Source organism: Ceratotherium simum, chromosome 13 (assembly GCF_057802395.1).
Source record: "Ceratotherium simum simum isolate JZ-2026a chromosome 13, ASM5780239v1, whole genome shotgun sequence".
NCBI classification, from domain to species: Eukaryota; Metazoa; Chordata; class Mammalia; order Perissodactyla; family Rhinocerotidae; genus Ceratotherium; species Ceratotherium simum.
Window position 1 is genome coordinate 44640789 of NC_141912.1, and position 12908 is coordinate 44653696.

The following is a 12908-nucleotide window of genomic DNA, read 5'->3' on the forward strand; positions in this document are numbered from 1 at the left end:
CACCTTCCTCTGCCTAGAATCTGCTCTGGGCTGAACTGATTTGATTTAGAGTTAACTTTTACCTTCTTAGTCAAAGAGAGCCTGGAACACTGAACAATGCCCCAGACAAAAAGGGACACCTGGTGGGTGTGATGGCAAGAGGAGGACAGACATTTTTGGGCTGGGCTGACAATGGCAGGTAGGCAGGACTCAGTCACGCGCCTTAGGCCACTGACACTGTGCCCTTAGAGAGTCAAGACACACTCATATGTGTATTAATAGAGCAGATTACCAAAGATGCCCGATTGACAATTTCAGAATGGCTTAGATCATCACTTCTGGCCTTCTCACCACACCCCACTGAGAGGTTTTGTTCTTGCCCATGACTTCAGTCATCAGCCTCTGCCTCTTGGACATCTCTCCTTGGTGCCCAACAACGTGCCTAAAACAGACTTCTTGACCCTCCCATCCCAGAGTGGTCCTCCCCCGCTCCCTCAGCCCCACATTCTATCATGCTGCCTCAGAGAAGGCACACACTGTGCCTCTTCCCACCCGTGGGATCGCTCCACCCGCAGCCTCTCTCTTCTCCAAGCTATGTCCCAAGGACTCTCCAAGTGTTTTTTGTTTCTTTGTTTTGAACAACATAATTAACTAGCTTGACTTAATAGATTTAACATATTTAGACTTTTATCCAAGAATTAGATAATATTTTTTTTTTCTCAAGCACTCATGGAGCATTTACAAATATTAACTACATCCCAGGTTAACCACATCCAAGTCTCAAATACAAAAGAGCCAGTATTGTACACACCACGTTGTATGCCTACAACATAGTTAAAAGATAATATAGGGGCCAGCCCTGTGGCATAGTGGTTAAGTTCATGTGCTCCACTTCGGCAGCCCGTAGTTTGCAGGTTCGAATCCCCGGCGCAGACCTACATACCACTCATCAAGCAATGCTGTGGCAGCATCCCATATACAAAATAGAGGAAGATGGGCACAGGTGTTAGCTCAGGGCTAATCTTCCTCAGCAAAAAGAGGAAGATTGGCAAAGGATGTTAGCTCAGGGCTGATCTTCCTCACCAGAAAAAAATAATAATAATATAAACACTTTTAAATTGATCAGCAAAGATACCATGAGAGGAATCAGAAAAATTTTAAAACCGAATTATAATAAAAATACTATATATTGAAACTTGTGGGATATAGCTAGAATAGTACTTGAGGAGAAATTTGTAGCCTTAAATCCTTATGTTGGAAAAGGAGAAAGACTAAAATTTAACGTGCCATGTATTAAAGTTAAGAAAATAGAAAACGAACAAGAGAACTGACACGAAGAAAGTTGAAATAATGATAAAAAATTTAGCAGAAATTTTAAAAATAAAAGAAATAAAGTAAATAAAGAAATTAAAGGAGCAGAAAACAAATATATGAAGATCAATATAAAAAAATAGACAAATCACTGGTGAAATCGATCACAAAAAACGGGATAAGACATGAAAAACAATTTTAGGAATGAAAAAGGAGACAGAGCAGAGATTAAAAAAACAAAGAGCTTTCAAGAAACCTCCAGAAAAATTATTTTTTTTTTTAAAGATTTTATTTATTTATTTTTTTCCCCCAAAGCCCCAGTAGATAGTTGTGTGTCATAGCTGCACATCCTTCTAGTTGCTGTATGTGGGACGCAGTCTCAGCATGGCCGGAGAAGCAGCGCGTCGGTGCGAGCCCGGGATCGGAACCCGGGTCGCCAGCAGTGGAGCGCGCTCACTTAACCACCAAGCCACGGGGCCGGCCCAGAAAAATTATTAAATAAAATTGACTCAAGGAAAACCTGAATAGTTTTATACCATTAACAACAAATTGAGTCCTTAGTTAAAATGTTTCCATACAGAAAACAACAGACTCAGGCAGTTTTATAGGTGAGTTCTATAAAATTTTAAAGAAATAGATCATTTCTGTCTAATATTAGTAAGTCTGTTAATGAATTAAACATATAAATAGATTAAAGAGATTTTTAAAACAATATTCTCAGTAGATGCAGAAAAATAATTTTGATACCTATTCAGATTAAAATTTATAACAAGTTAGAAATAGAAAGAGTAAATATTGTGCTCGATGGTAAAGTGTTAGAAGCATGCCTTTTCTGATCAGAAATGAGGCAGGGATGTCCAGAATCACTGTTTCTACTCCTCACTGTTCAGCAGGTCTTAGCTGGTGCAGTATAACAAGAAATAAGAGACACAAGGATTAGAAAGGAGAAACCAAGCTGTCTTTGTTCGGAGATGATAGATAGGGTTATACCTAGAAAACACCAAAAAACTGACAGACAAATTAAGAACTAATAAGCTAGTTAACTGAGTTCTGGAATCAATAAAGAAAAATTGATTGCTTTTCAAACTCTCCGGGAGTTTGGAGAGTAATGGTAAAAAATGGAAAAAATTTCCATTTACCATAGGGTCAAAAAAATATCGCACTAACAATAAAGTAAGAGAAAGTTCTGCAAGAGACGTCTCATGTCCCAGCAGAATGTGGAAACTGAGGCAAAGAGATGGAGCCCAGGCTGGCCGTGCAGAGCTGCTCAATTGTCGAACGTATGTGAACATCAAGTCCAATGGCCTGTGAGGATGTCAGTTCAGGGTATTCCCTGTGGAATTCAGAGATGTAGGCCTCAGGCAACTGGGAAGGACCAGAACCAACAGGAACATCGGACAGAGCTGAGCTTGGGAGGCTGCTTGTTCTGGGCATTAAGGACCCACAGCTACTCCCCATGGTATTATAATCCCCGACGTCCTGATGCCCCTGGTTGCTTTATTCATCCATTGCCCCTTATCTAAGCTGCCCTCAGTGGCCTCCCCAATCCCCGTGAAAGGCCAGTGGTGCCGCTAACTAGGAGCATTCCCAGTTAGAGCAGCAGCAGGAGGCCCCTGCCCAGGTGAGTCTCTGCTCCCTTCGCTTAGCTCTAGCTAGATCGGAGGTCTGCTAACCTTTTCTGTAAAAAAATAAGAAAGTAAATATTTCACACTTTGCAAGCTATGTGGTCTGTGTCGTAACCAGCAACTCCGTCATTATAGCACGAAAGCAGTCAAAGACAATGTGTAAACAATGAGTGTTGCTGTGTTTGAGTAAAACTTTATGGACACAGGGCCGGCCCCCTGGCTTAGCGGTTAAGTCCGCGCGCTCCGCTACTGGCGGCCCAGGTTCGGAGCCCGGGGGCGCACCGACGCACCGCTTGTCCGGCCATGCTGAGGCTGTGTCCCACATACAGCAACTAGAAGGATGTGCAACTATGACATACAACTATCTACTGGGGCTTCGGGGGGAAAAAAAAGGAGGAGGATTGGCAATAGATGTTAGCTCAGAGCCGGTCTTCCTCAGCAAAAAGAGGAGGATTAGCATGGATGTTAGCTCAGGGCTGATCTTTCTCACTAAAAAAATAAATAAATAAAACTGTTTGAAAAAAAAAAAATTTACGGACACAAATTCAAATTTCACATACTTTTCACATGCCAAAATATTATCCTTCTTTTGATTTTTTTCAACCATTAAAAAAATGTAAAAACCATTCTTACCCATAGGCCACACAAAAACAAAGACAGGCCTACCAGCTACAGGCAAGTTCGTCCATCCTTGCTTCATCTGGCCGCCCTCCAGCAGCAGAAGGTTAGGCTGGGTCTCTGAGGCCTGATCAGGAATGAAGGGTATCTTGAGAACATCAAGGGTTGCAAGTGCTGCTGGGAATAGGCTTCTGCAGATCCAGGGGGTTTTAAGCTGTCTTTGATAGCCTTCAGGGGCTTCCCTCACCCTAAGTTAAGGTCAGAACTTCTAAGGGCATTTGTGGCCCTCTGTGACCTGACCCCTGCCTGCAGGGCCACTTTCAGCTCCCCCTGCCTCCCTCAGGGGTTCCTGGGCTATGGTCCCTCTGTCAGGACTGTGCCTTTCCATGCTTTTCCCTCTCCTGTGAGTGGACCTGTGCCATTGCCTAGCTAGCCACAGCCCTAAGCCTGCCCCCTTCCCCAGGCTGAGCTGGGAGTCTCGGATGCTTCTCCCACATTGCTATGATTCACATCCAGCCTGCTGCAGCCTCCAGTGGCCTAACAGCTCTCTGTCCTGTTTGTGCATCTCTGCATCCCCAGGTGAGGCTCACAGCGGGGGCTTAGTGAGTGTCAGTGAGTGGGAGAAGTCGTCCTGGAAGGCTTCCAGGAGAGAAAGTGGAATTTCTGTGCTGGGGCAAGATTTGAGACTTTCCCATTAAGAAACCCCTGAGGGCCAGGGCTGGCCCAGTTGCATAGCCGTTAAGTTCGTGCGCTCCACTTGGGTGGCCTAGGGTTCCTCAGTTCAGATCCTGGGCGCGGACCTAAGCACTGCTTGTCAAGCCATGCTGAGGCAGCGTCCCACCTAGAGCAACTAGAAAGATGTGCAACTATGACATGCAACTGTCTACTGGGGCTTTGGGGAGAAAAAGGGAACAAAGGAGGCAGATTGGCAACAGATGTAAGCTCAGGGCCAATCTTCCCCCCACACCCCCAAAAAAAGACTCTAAAGAAAAAACAAACCCCTGAGGAGTCTCTGGTCCCAGCATTGATCCACAGGAGTGATTCCTGCTCTGCTAAGGACTTGGGTCCTAGGAGGGGAGACAGCATCCCCACTCCATTTCTGGAGCAGGGAGCAAGGGAGTTAGTGGAGCAAAGGCTCTGAGTTGATGGACCCTGGGGTAGTCACTGGAGCCTTCCTTTCCCAGTTCACAGAACGTGCAGACTCACTTTCACCTCTTCACAGGACTGTGGGATGTTGTGAATGCTCTTTGAGCAGGGAGCAGATTTTTAATTGGCTAGGCCCCTTCTGCCCAGAGGGAAGAGAGAGGGTGTGTTGAGAGATGATGCTTCTGGTTTGAGATTTCCTTTGGGAACAGAACATCCTGAGACCTTCCTGGCAGCAGCACCCATGCCCTTTCCCACACTCACTGACCCCTCCCAGCCTCAGGTTTCTCAAAGATCACAACGAAGGGGAGTAAAAGGGTAAGGAGAGATGAAATTGAGGTGGTGGTGATGAAGTCTGGAGTGTGGGGCAAGAAAGAGGAAAGCAAGGGTCCTTTGTTCTTTGCAATTCAGCACATGAAGGAAGAAAATATGAAGGAAGGGAGGCTGAACACCAGGGCCGTGACGGTGACGAGGCCTGCGGGTGGGGGCGGGAATCCCTCCGCAGCATTCCAGGGGCAGGCAGAGTGGGCCAGGAGGGAGTTGATGGACATCTACAAGGTCAGAGCAGAGAGCGGCCCTTCTCTCGTGGAGGGGCTGTAGATCGGGTATGCTTCCGCACGATGAGGCCTTGGAAAGGCAAGGACAGCTTGCCAGCTGGGGGACACGCAAAAAGGGCAGAGCCAGGAGAGGCATGGAGTCCCGCAGCTCGGTGGGCAGGCGCACGGCCTGGGGGCCCCGGTGCCACAGCTGAAGGGGAACAACTTGGTTCTGGCCGCCCTCTGGCCAGCGTCTTCCTGCGGTCTCCAAGAGCCTCTGCCACCCTGCAGGGATCCCTGGAGACCCTGCCCTCCCCAAGTCTAGGCAGCTGCAGAAGGGAAGAGAGCGAAAAAAACGAAACAATTCTGAGAAACAGCTAGATGTGCTTGTGCAGGGAAGACGCAAGTCTCTGCGTTCCACACGAGTGGGCGGCTGCAGAGGCTGGGGAGGGTCCCTCCGGTAGCGGCCCCGTTCCCGGTCTCGGCTTGCTGAAGGCGGCGCCCGCAGAGCCGCCCCAACAGCCAGTGTGCTGTGTGATTGACGGGGAGAGGAGGGGTCGAGCAACCATTCCCTCTACGCTCCATCCCCGCCACGAGCCCGTCCCGGGTAGCTAAGCCTGGTGGGTGGGGAAGAGGGTCCCGCCTTCCGACTTGACCTAACAGTAAAAGGAATTGAGGTACCCTTTACCTCCCCGGGAACCAGGGCAGAACGGTCGCGGGGCGGAGCCGCAGCACACGCCGCAGCGGGCGGGGCGGAGCCTCGAGGGAACGGGCGGGGAGGAGGCGGGGCCTCCGAGGCGGGCCTGGAAACTGCTGGAAGTAATCGCAGTACCGCCGTCGTCGCTCCTTCCGCCGCGCGCGGGCAAAGAGTCCCCCGCCAGCCTAGGCCGGCGCCCCTCCCCCAGCCAGAGCCACACCTCGTAGCGAAACGCCGGTCTTTTCCCCTGTTCCCGAGAGGGCCGGGACCCCGGGGCTGCCGAAAGCTGGGCCTCGATTTCCGCACCGTCCCCGGAGAAAATCCCTCCCCCTTATCGGGATGTAGGAATGCGTAGGGCAGATTCTAGGAGAGAGATCGAGCCTGGGAACGGAGGTCGGAGTGGTTGGCCGCCTCCACCCCTGTTGTTAGGTGTCCCTCGAAGGCGGGACTCTTGGGTGTCCTTGCCCCACAGATTTTTAGGGAGGTCAGTGGGACGCTGGACCCTAGATCCACTGCTTATGTCACATGAGCATTCTCAATCTCTAGCTCAGGTGGGGTCATGCCTTGGAAGCGCTGAGACGCGTACGCTCTACATGCACACCAAGGACAGCTGCTCTCGCCTTTCACCGCCCCCACCGCTACTTTGGACCATGACGTCAAGGTAGGCGGGCGGCGGCAGGTGCGGGGCTGACAGGCATCCTCCTTTAGAGCGGAGGGATCCGGGGGCGGGCAGCTGGGCTGTGCTTCGCCTTATATAGAGCGACTGGGGGCACACAGCCGCTCTCTTGAGTCACCCCCGCGCAGCCCCATTGTGGCGTGTGAGCCGGCCACAGTCTGCCCACCTTGCTCTGAGGTCTTTGCCATCCTTCACCGTTAAGGTAAGGCCGCGGTTTTCTCCTTCCGGCGTTTCTGTCTTGAGCCCTCTTTCGAGTTGCTTTCGTGCCCCCGTCCTTTCCAAAGGCCTAATTTTCTTCACTGGGGCGGCCTTTAGGATACCACTCCTCCTGATTTCTCTCGGAGGTCGGTGGGAGGGAGCCCTCGAGGTTGGCATGTTTTTCTCCTATGCTTGGGTGGCAGGCCTTCTCTCAGGCGGCGACTATCTACGGGCGAGATGGGCCTCGGCGTGGGGCTGGGTAGTGGGCAGCTGCACGTGGTGGCCGCGCCAGCCCGGGACGCTGCCATGTTTGCTCCTCCACTTCCGGACGCGACTACGGGGCGCCGGAGGGTCCGCAAGGGTCGTGGGTGTGCGCGCTCGGCGTGACTCAGCTCGGCCTGGTGCTGGCCTGGTTTTGCCATCTCTTGTATGAGACGCGTTTTTCAAGTCTAGTCGGTTCCTTTATGTGAGGGTCCGCGACGAGGAACGCTTTCGATCTCTTGTGGCCCGTCGTGCTTTCTCCTTCCAGATCTTTCTTGCAGTCCTGGTGGAGGAGGAGGGGAGGGGGCAGGCTCTGGGAGATTCATGGGTTCCTTGCTCCCCCGCCCGTCTCCGAGAGCTGAGATTGTTCTGGAAGCTTCTGGAGCCCGGCGCCCCGCCCTGGTGCTCGGATGCTGGGGCGAAGGGAGGCTGCGCGGCGGCGCCCCCTCCTCGTGTGTCCCCGGCCGACGCATGTCCGGCAGTGACGAGGGTCGGCCTGGTGGACCACGGCCACCATCTTAGTTGTGTTTGGTTTGGCACTCTACTTTGGTCACATGTGTTGAGGTGTCGCGATGGAGCTTTTGCTTTATCGGTTCTTTTGTCTTAATAGCACCCTGGGCGGGTATCCCACTCATCTTAGGGGTTATCCTCCTCTAGTGTGTGAGGCTGCAATGCCACTTTCCCTCGACGTAGGAGATAATCTAGTGGGAGAGCAGTTTCAAATCATTGCCGTTTTAAAAGTAGTAACGTTGGGTTTTTTCTGCCATGTCAAAAAAGGTAATAGAATTGTAGTTAGTGATTTCCACATTGAAAGGTGCTTGTGGATTATCTGGGACTCTCTCGCGTTCAAGATAATCTGCATTAGGGGTAGTCTTACATTTCTAACAAAGCTCCTAGGTGATGCTGAGGCTTCTGGTCCATGGACCACTTAGAGTAGTTTGGATCCAAGATACTTTCCAAAAGACCTGACCTCATATTTTGTTGAACATGTTGGTTTTTCTTTTCTCCCAATTGGTTTCCCCGCTGAGGGTGCAGCCTGAAATCTTTTGAAGGAAAGGGTCTTCAGTCTCTTGAGAATGGATACCAGGCAGCTCAAAGCAGTTTGAACTAAATCTCTTCGTCTTCATTGTGACTGGGGTGAACTTGAGGAGTCTTAAATTTGAGATCACGGTGTTCTTTAGTAATCCTTGACCATTCTTATTTTAGATGCCTGAGGAAGTGCACCATGGAGAGGAGGAGGTGGAGACTTTCGCCTTTCAGGCGGAAATTGCGCAGCTCATGTCTCTCATCATCAATACCTTCTATTCAAACAAGGAAATTTTCCTTCGGGAGTTGATCAGTAATGCGTCTGATGTGAGTGCTCAGAGCGTTGTCTTGGGTGTTGTTTTTTTTTTTTAGCACTCCAGAAAAGGGAAGAGGGGGTGGTTTGGTATTTTGTAGAGCCTGCTATTGAAGGGGATAAATCTGCTGCAGTTACAAAAGGGTTTGCCTTGTTCCACTTCGATAGAGAAGATATTGTAACTGTAACTGGTTCTTAAATCTCAAGGGATAATCAGAATTGAGGCTATTTGGGAGTAAAAATGGAAAAAGTTTTCTTTTGGATGAAGGGAAGGGCTTTAGGAAAGCAGAATTGTCAAGTTGCAATTTATGTTTTCAGGCCTTGGACAAGATTCGCTATGAGAGCCTGACAGACCCTTCCAAGTTGGACAGTGGTAAAGAGTTGAAAATTGACATCATCCCCAACCCCCAGGAACGCACCCTGACACTGGTGGACACAGGCATTGGTATGACCAAAGCTGATCTCATAAATAATTTGGGAACCATTGCCAAGTCTGGTACTAAAGCATTTATGGAGGCTCTTCAGGTATGTGATATTTCAGCTAGGCAGGCACAATTCCTAATTATCAGTGTTCTTTAGCTTGCTATTTCTTCAAAATTTGTGTTTAACTTTTTAACTTTGGCAGGCTGGTGCAGACATCTCCATGATTGGACAATTTGGTGTTGGTTTTTATTCTGCTTACCTGGTGGCAGAGAAAGTGGTTGTGATCACAAAGCACAATGATGATGAGCAGTATGCCTGGGAGTCTTCTGCTGGGGGTTCCTTTACTGTGCGTGCTGACCATGGTAAGTAGGCTATCCTGTTGAGATATCTGGGTTAGAGTTCTGGGGAAGCCTGTAATAGAGATTTTGAGCATCCTATCTATAAAGCAGTTATCTTTTGGTATAGTTCTGGGTTTAGTTTCATCTTTACTCCACTGTGATTGACTTTCTAGGTGAGCCCATTGGCCGGGGTACCAAAGTGATTCTCCACCTTAAAGAAGACCAGACAGAGTACTTAGAGGAGAGGCGGGTCAAAGAAGTGGTGAAGAAGCACTCACAGTTCATAGGTTATCCCATCACCCTTTATGTGAGTATGGGCTGGTAACCCTCACATGGATGATGTCTGCTGCTCTGGAAAATTGCATGGTCCTGATTTTTGTGGTTCTCCTAGTATTCTGTATTTTGAAACTATTGTCTTTGGTACTTTCAGTTGGAGAAAGAACGAGAGAAAGAAATCAGTGATGACGAGGCAGAGGAAGAAAAAGGTGAGAAAGAAGAGGAAGATAAAGATGAGGAGGAAAAGCCCAAGATCGAAGATGTGGGCTCAGATGAGGAGGATGATAGTAGTAAGGATAAGAAAAAGAAAACAAAGAAGATTAAGGAGAAATATATTGATCAGGAAGAACTGAACAAGACTAAGCCCATTTGGACCAGAAACCCTGATGACATCACCCAGGAGGAATATGGAGAGTTCTACAAGAGTCTTACCAATGACTGGGAAGACCACTTGGCAGTCAAGGTAAGAATGTTGGGTCAATAGGAGGAGCAGGTAGAAGCGTGTTGCTAGTAGTAGACAAATGGAACTTATCCAACTGTTTGGTAGCTGGGAACTGAGAATGCCATGGAGCCGCGTGAGTTTACTTAATGATGACTCTTCCATGATGGAGAAATGATATCCCAGTAATCTCACTTGGTTTGCATGGCAGCCTTACACACCCGAGGTACTTTTTTTTTTTTTCTTTTTTGTGAGGAAGGTTAGCCTTGAGCTAACGTGTTGCCAATCCTCCTTTTTTTGCTGAGCAAGATGGGCCTTGGGGTAACATCTGTGCTCATCTTTCTCTACTTTATATAGGATGCCACCACAGCATGGCTTGACAAGCGGTGTGTTGGTGCGTGCCCGGGATCCAAACCCACGAACCCCAGGCCACCGAAGTGGAGCTCATGCACTTAACCACTATGCCACCGGGCCAGCCTCACACCCAGGGTTCTGACTTGACTTGTCTCATTGACCCAGGGATTATACACAGCTTGTACCATTCTAGATTCATTTAATTCATTAGGGCTTAATTTTCTCAACAGCTGCCCTATAGTCTCTATCCCTGGTGCTTAGGGCAGATCTTCGTTCCAGACAGTTTGATAACTGGGTGTTGAGACTGAAGCCACTCTTATCTTGAAATATCTTACTGGCTTATGTTGAATTTCTTTCAGCACTTTTCTGTAGAAGGTCAGTTGGAATTCAGGGCATTACTATTCATTCCCCGTCGGGCTCCTTTTGACCTCTTTGAGAACAAGAAGAAGAAGAACAACATCAAACTCTATGTGCGCCGTGTGTTCATCATGGACAGCTGTGATGAGTTGATACCAGAGTATCTCAGTGAGTATCCTTTTGCTGTAATGTAGTTAGTTGGGCAAAGTCCTGTGAGGCCTTCGGTATTCTCAAGGGGGCTGAAGTCTTTATCTTTGGTCAAGGATCCTCTCCATAGCAAGTGAAGGTTCAGTGAGAAAATGGGTTCTTCTGTTGAATCTGGATGACCCTGTCTCCTTTTTTGTAACTGAGCTTTCTTCCCTGGTTGATTGTAGACTTCATTCGTGGTGTGGTTGACTCTGAAGACCTGCCCCTGAACATCTCCCGAGAAATGCTCCAGCAGAGCAAAATCTTGAAGGTCATTCGCAAAAACATTGTTAAGAAGTGCCTTGAGCTCTTCTCTGAGTTGGCGGAAGACAAGGAGAACTACAAGAAATTCTATGAGGCATTCTCTAAAAACCTAAAGGTAAGGAGGCAGCAAATGCTTACTTTCTCAATTATGGTTTTGTGTTTTTTTTTTTTTTTTTTTTTTACTTGTTCATAGAGGGTAAGAAATTTCAAGTAAGATTCGTTTTTTTCTTGCTACGTTTAAAGCTTGGAATCCATGAGGACTCGACTAATCGGCGACGCCTTTCTGAGCTGCTGCGCTATCACACCTCCCAGTCTGGAGATGAGATGACTTCTCTTTCAGAATATGTCTCTCGCATGAAGGACACCCAGAAGTCCATCTATTACATCACTGGTGCGTTGGAGCCTGGGTCTGATCAGAAGCCTCTCAGAGGCAGAGGGAGGAGGGGAGAATATTCAGGGAGGGAGGACCTGGGAACTGGCAATGTGAGGTGTTCCTGGTCCTTGAGTCACATTCAATGACCCTACAGGTGAGAGCAAAGAGCAGGTTGCCAACTCTGCTTTTGTGGAGCGAGTACGGAAGCGGGGCTTCGAGGTGGTATACATGACAGAGCCTATTGACGAGTACTGCGTGCAGCAGCTCAAGGAGTTTGATGGGAAGAGCCTGGTCTCAGTTACCAAGGAGGGCCTGGAGCTGCCTGAGGATGAGGAAGAGAAGAAGAAAATGGAGGAGAGCAAGGCCAAGTTTGAGAACCTCTGCAAACTCATGAAAGAAATCTTGGATAAGAAGGTTGAGAAGGTAAGGAATCCTGGGACTAGGATCTATTGTGTAATAAATGCCTTCCAGGCTGCTTCTCTCAGAGTCTTGTATGGCTACATAATTAGTGGTTTTAGGCAGCTTGACTTGTTGAGAGCCATCTTACCTCTTGCTCTTTTAACCAGGCAGGTTTGCTATTTGTATAGAATTTGGCAAAGATTAGGCGTTGCTTCTGAGTTTCTTCTGAGACTAGAACTTAAGATACCATCGTTTTTGCCTTGAAGTGGTAATCTGATTTAATATGAACCTAAGGTGTTTGTGACTTTCCATAGGTGACAATCTCCAATAGGCTTGTGTCTTCACCCTGCTGCATTGTGACCAGCACGTATGGCTGGACAGCCAACATGGAGCGGATCATGAAAGCCCAGGCACTTCGGGACAACTCGACAATGGGCTACATGATGGCCAAAAAGCACCTGGAGATCAACCCCGACCACCCCATTGTGGAGACGCTGCGACAGAAGGCAGAGGCAGACAAGAATGACAAGGCTGTCAAGGACCTGGTGGTGCTGCTATTTGAAACTGCACTGCTCTCTTCTGGCTTCTCACTTGAGGATCCCCAGACCCACTCCAATCGCATCTACCGCATGATCAAACTAGGCCTAGGTGAGTACCCTTGTTTACCCAACTGGCAAAGAGTTGGTGAACTGGTCTGGTGGGTCACATCTATGGCATTCTTTTCCCCTTTAGGTATTGATGAAGATGAAGTAACAGCAGAGGAACCCAGTGCTGCTGTCCCTGATGAGATCCCTCCCCTTGAGGGTGATGAGGATGCCTCTCGCATGGAAGAAGTAGATTAGGCGTTTCTACTTGCAGACGTTGTGTGCTCTGTATAGTGTCCCTATGGCTCCCCCAGCGGCGCCAAGTGGCCCTGGCCCACCTGGTTCCCTCTGCTGATGTCTAGTGGTTTTTTTTTTTCCTCTCCTGTCTTTCTGTCTAAGGCAGGATACAAGGGCCCTAACCCTTCCCACATTTGACATCAGGTTTGGATGTTGTGTATTGTGGTGGGTTTTATTTTGTTCTGGAATTAAAGTATGCAAAATAAAGAAGATGCAGTTTTATACAGTTCTGCTC

The 12908-nt window shown here is 48.5% G+C and overlaps 1 protein-coding gene across 1 annotated transcript; it reads left to right on the forward strand.

Moving 5' to 3' along the window:
* The first annotated feature begins 6686 nt into the window (after window positions 1–6686).
* On the forward strand, window positions 6687–12902 carry HSP90AB1 (heat shock protein 90 alpha family class B member 1). Its single transcript, XM_004424072.3, has 12 exons — window positions 6687–6787; window positions 8251–8397; window positions 8702–8908; window positions 9009–9168; window positions 9318–9451; window positions 9575–9883; window positions 10573–10738; window positions 10945–11135; window positions 11264–11411; window positions 11548–11816; window positions 12107–12440; window positions 12525–12902. Exons 2-12 carry the CDS (start codon window positions 8251–8253, stop codon window positions 12632–12634), a joined length of 2175 nt encoding a protein of 724 aa, XP_004424129.1. The 5' UTR covers window positions 6687–6787; the 3' UTR covers window positions 12635–12902.
* The last annotated feature ends 6 nt before the right edge of the window (window positions 12903–12908 follow it).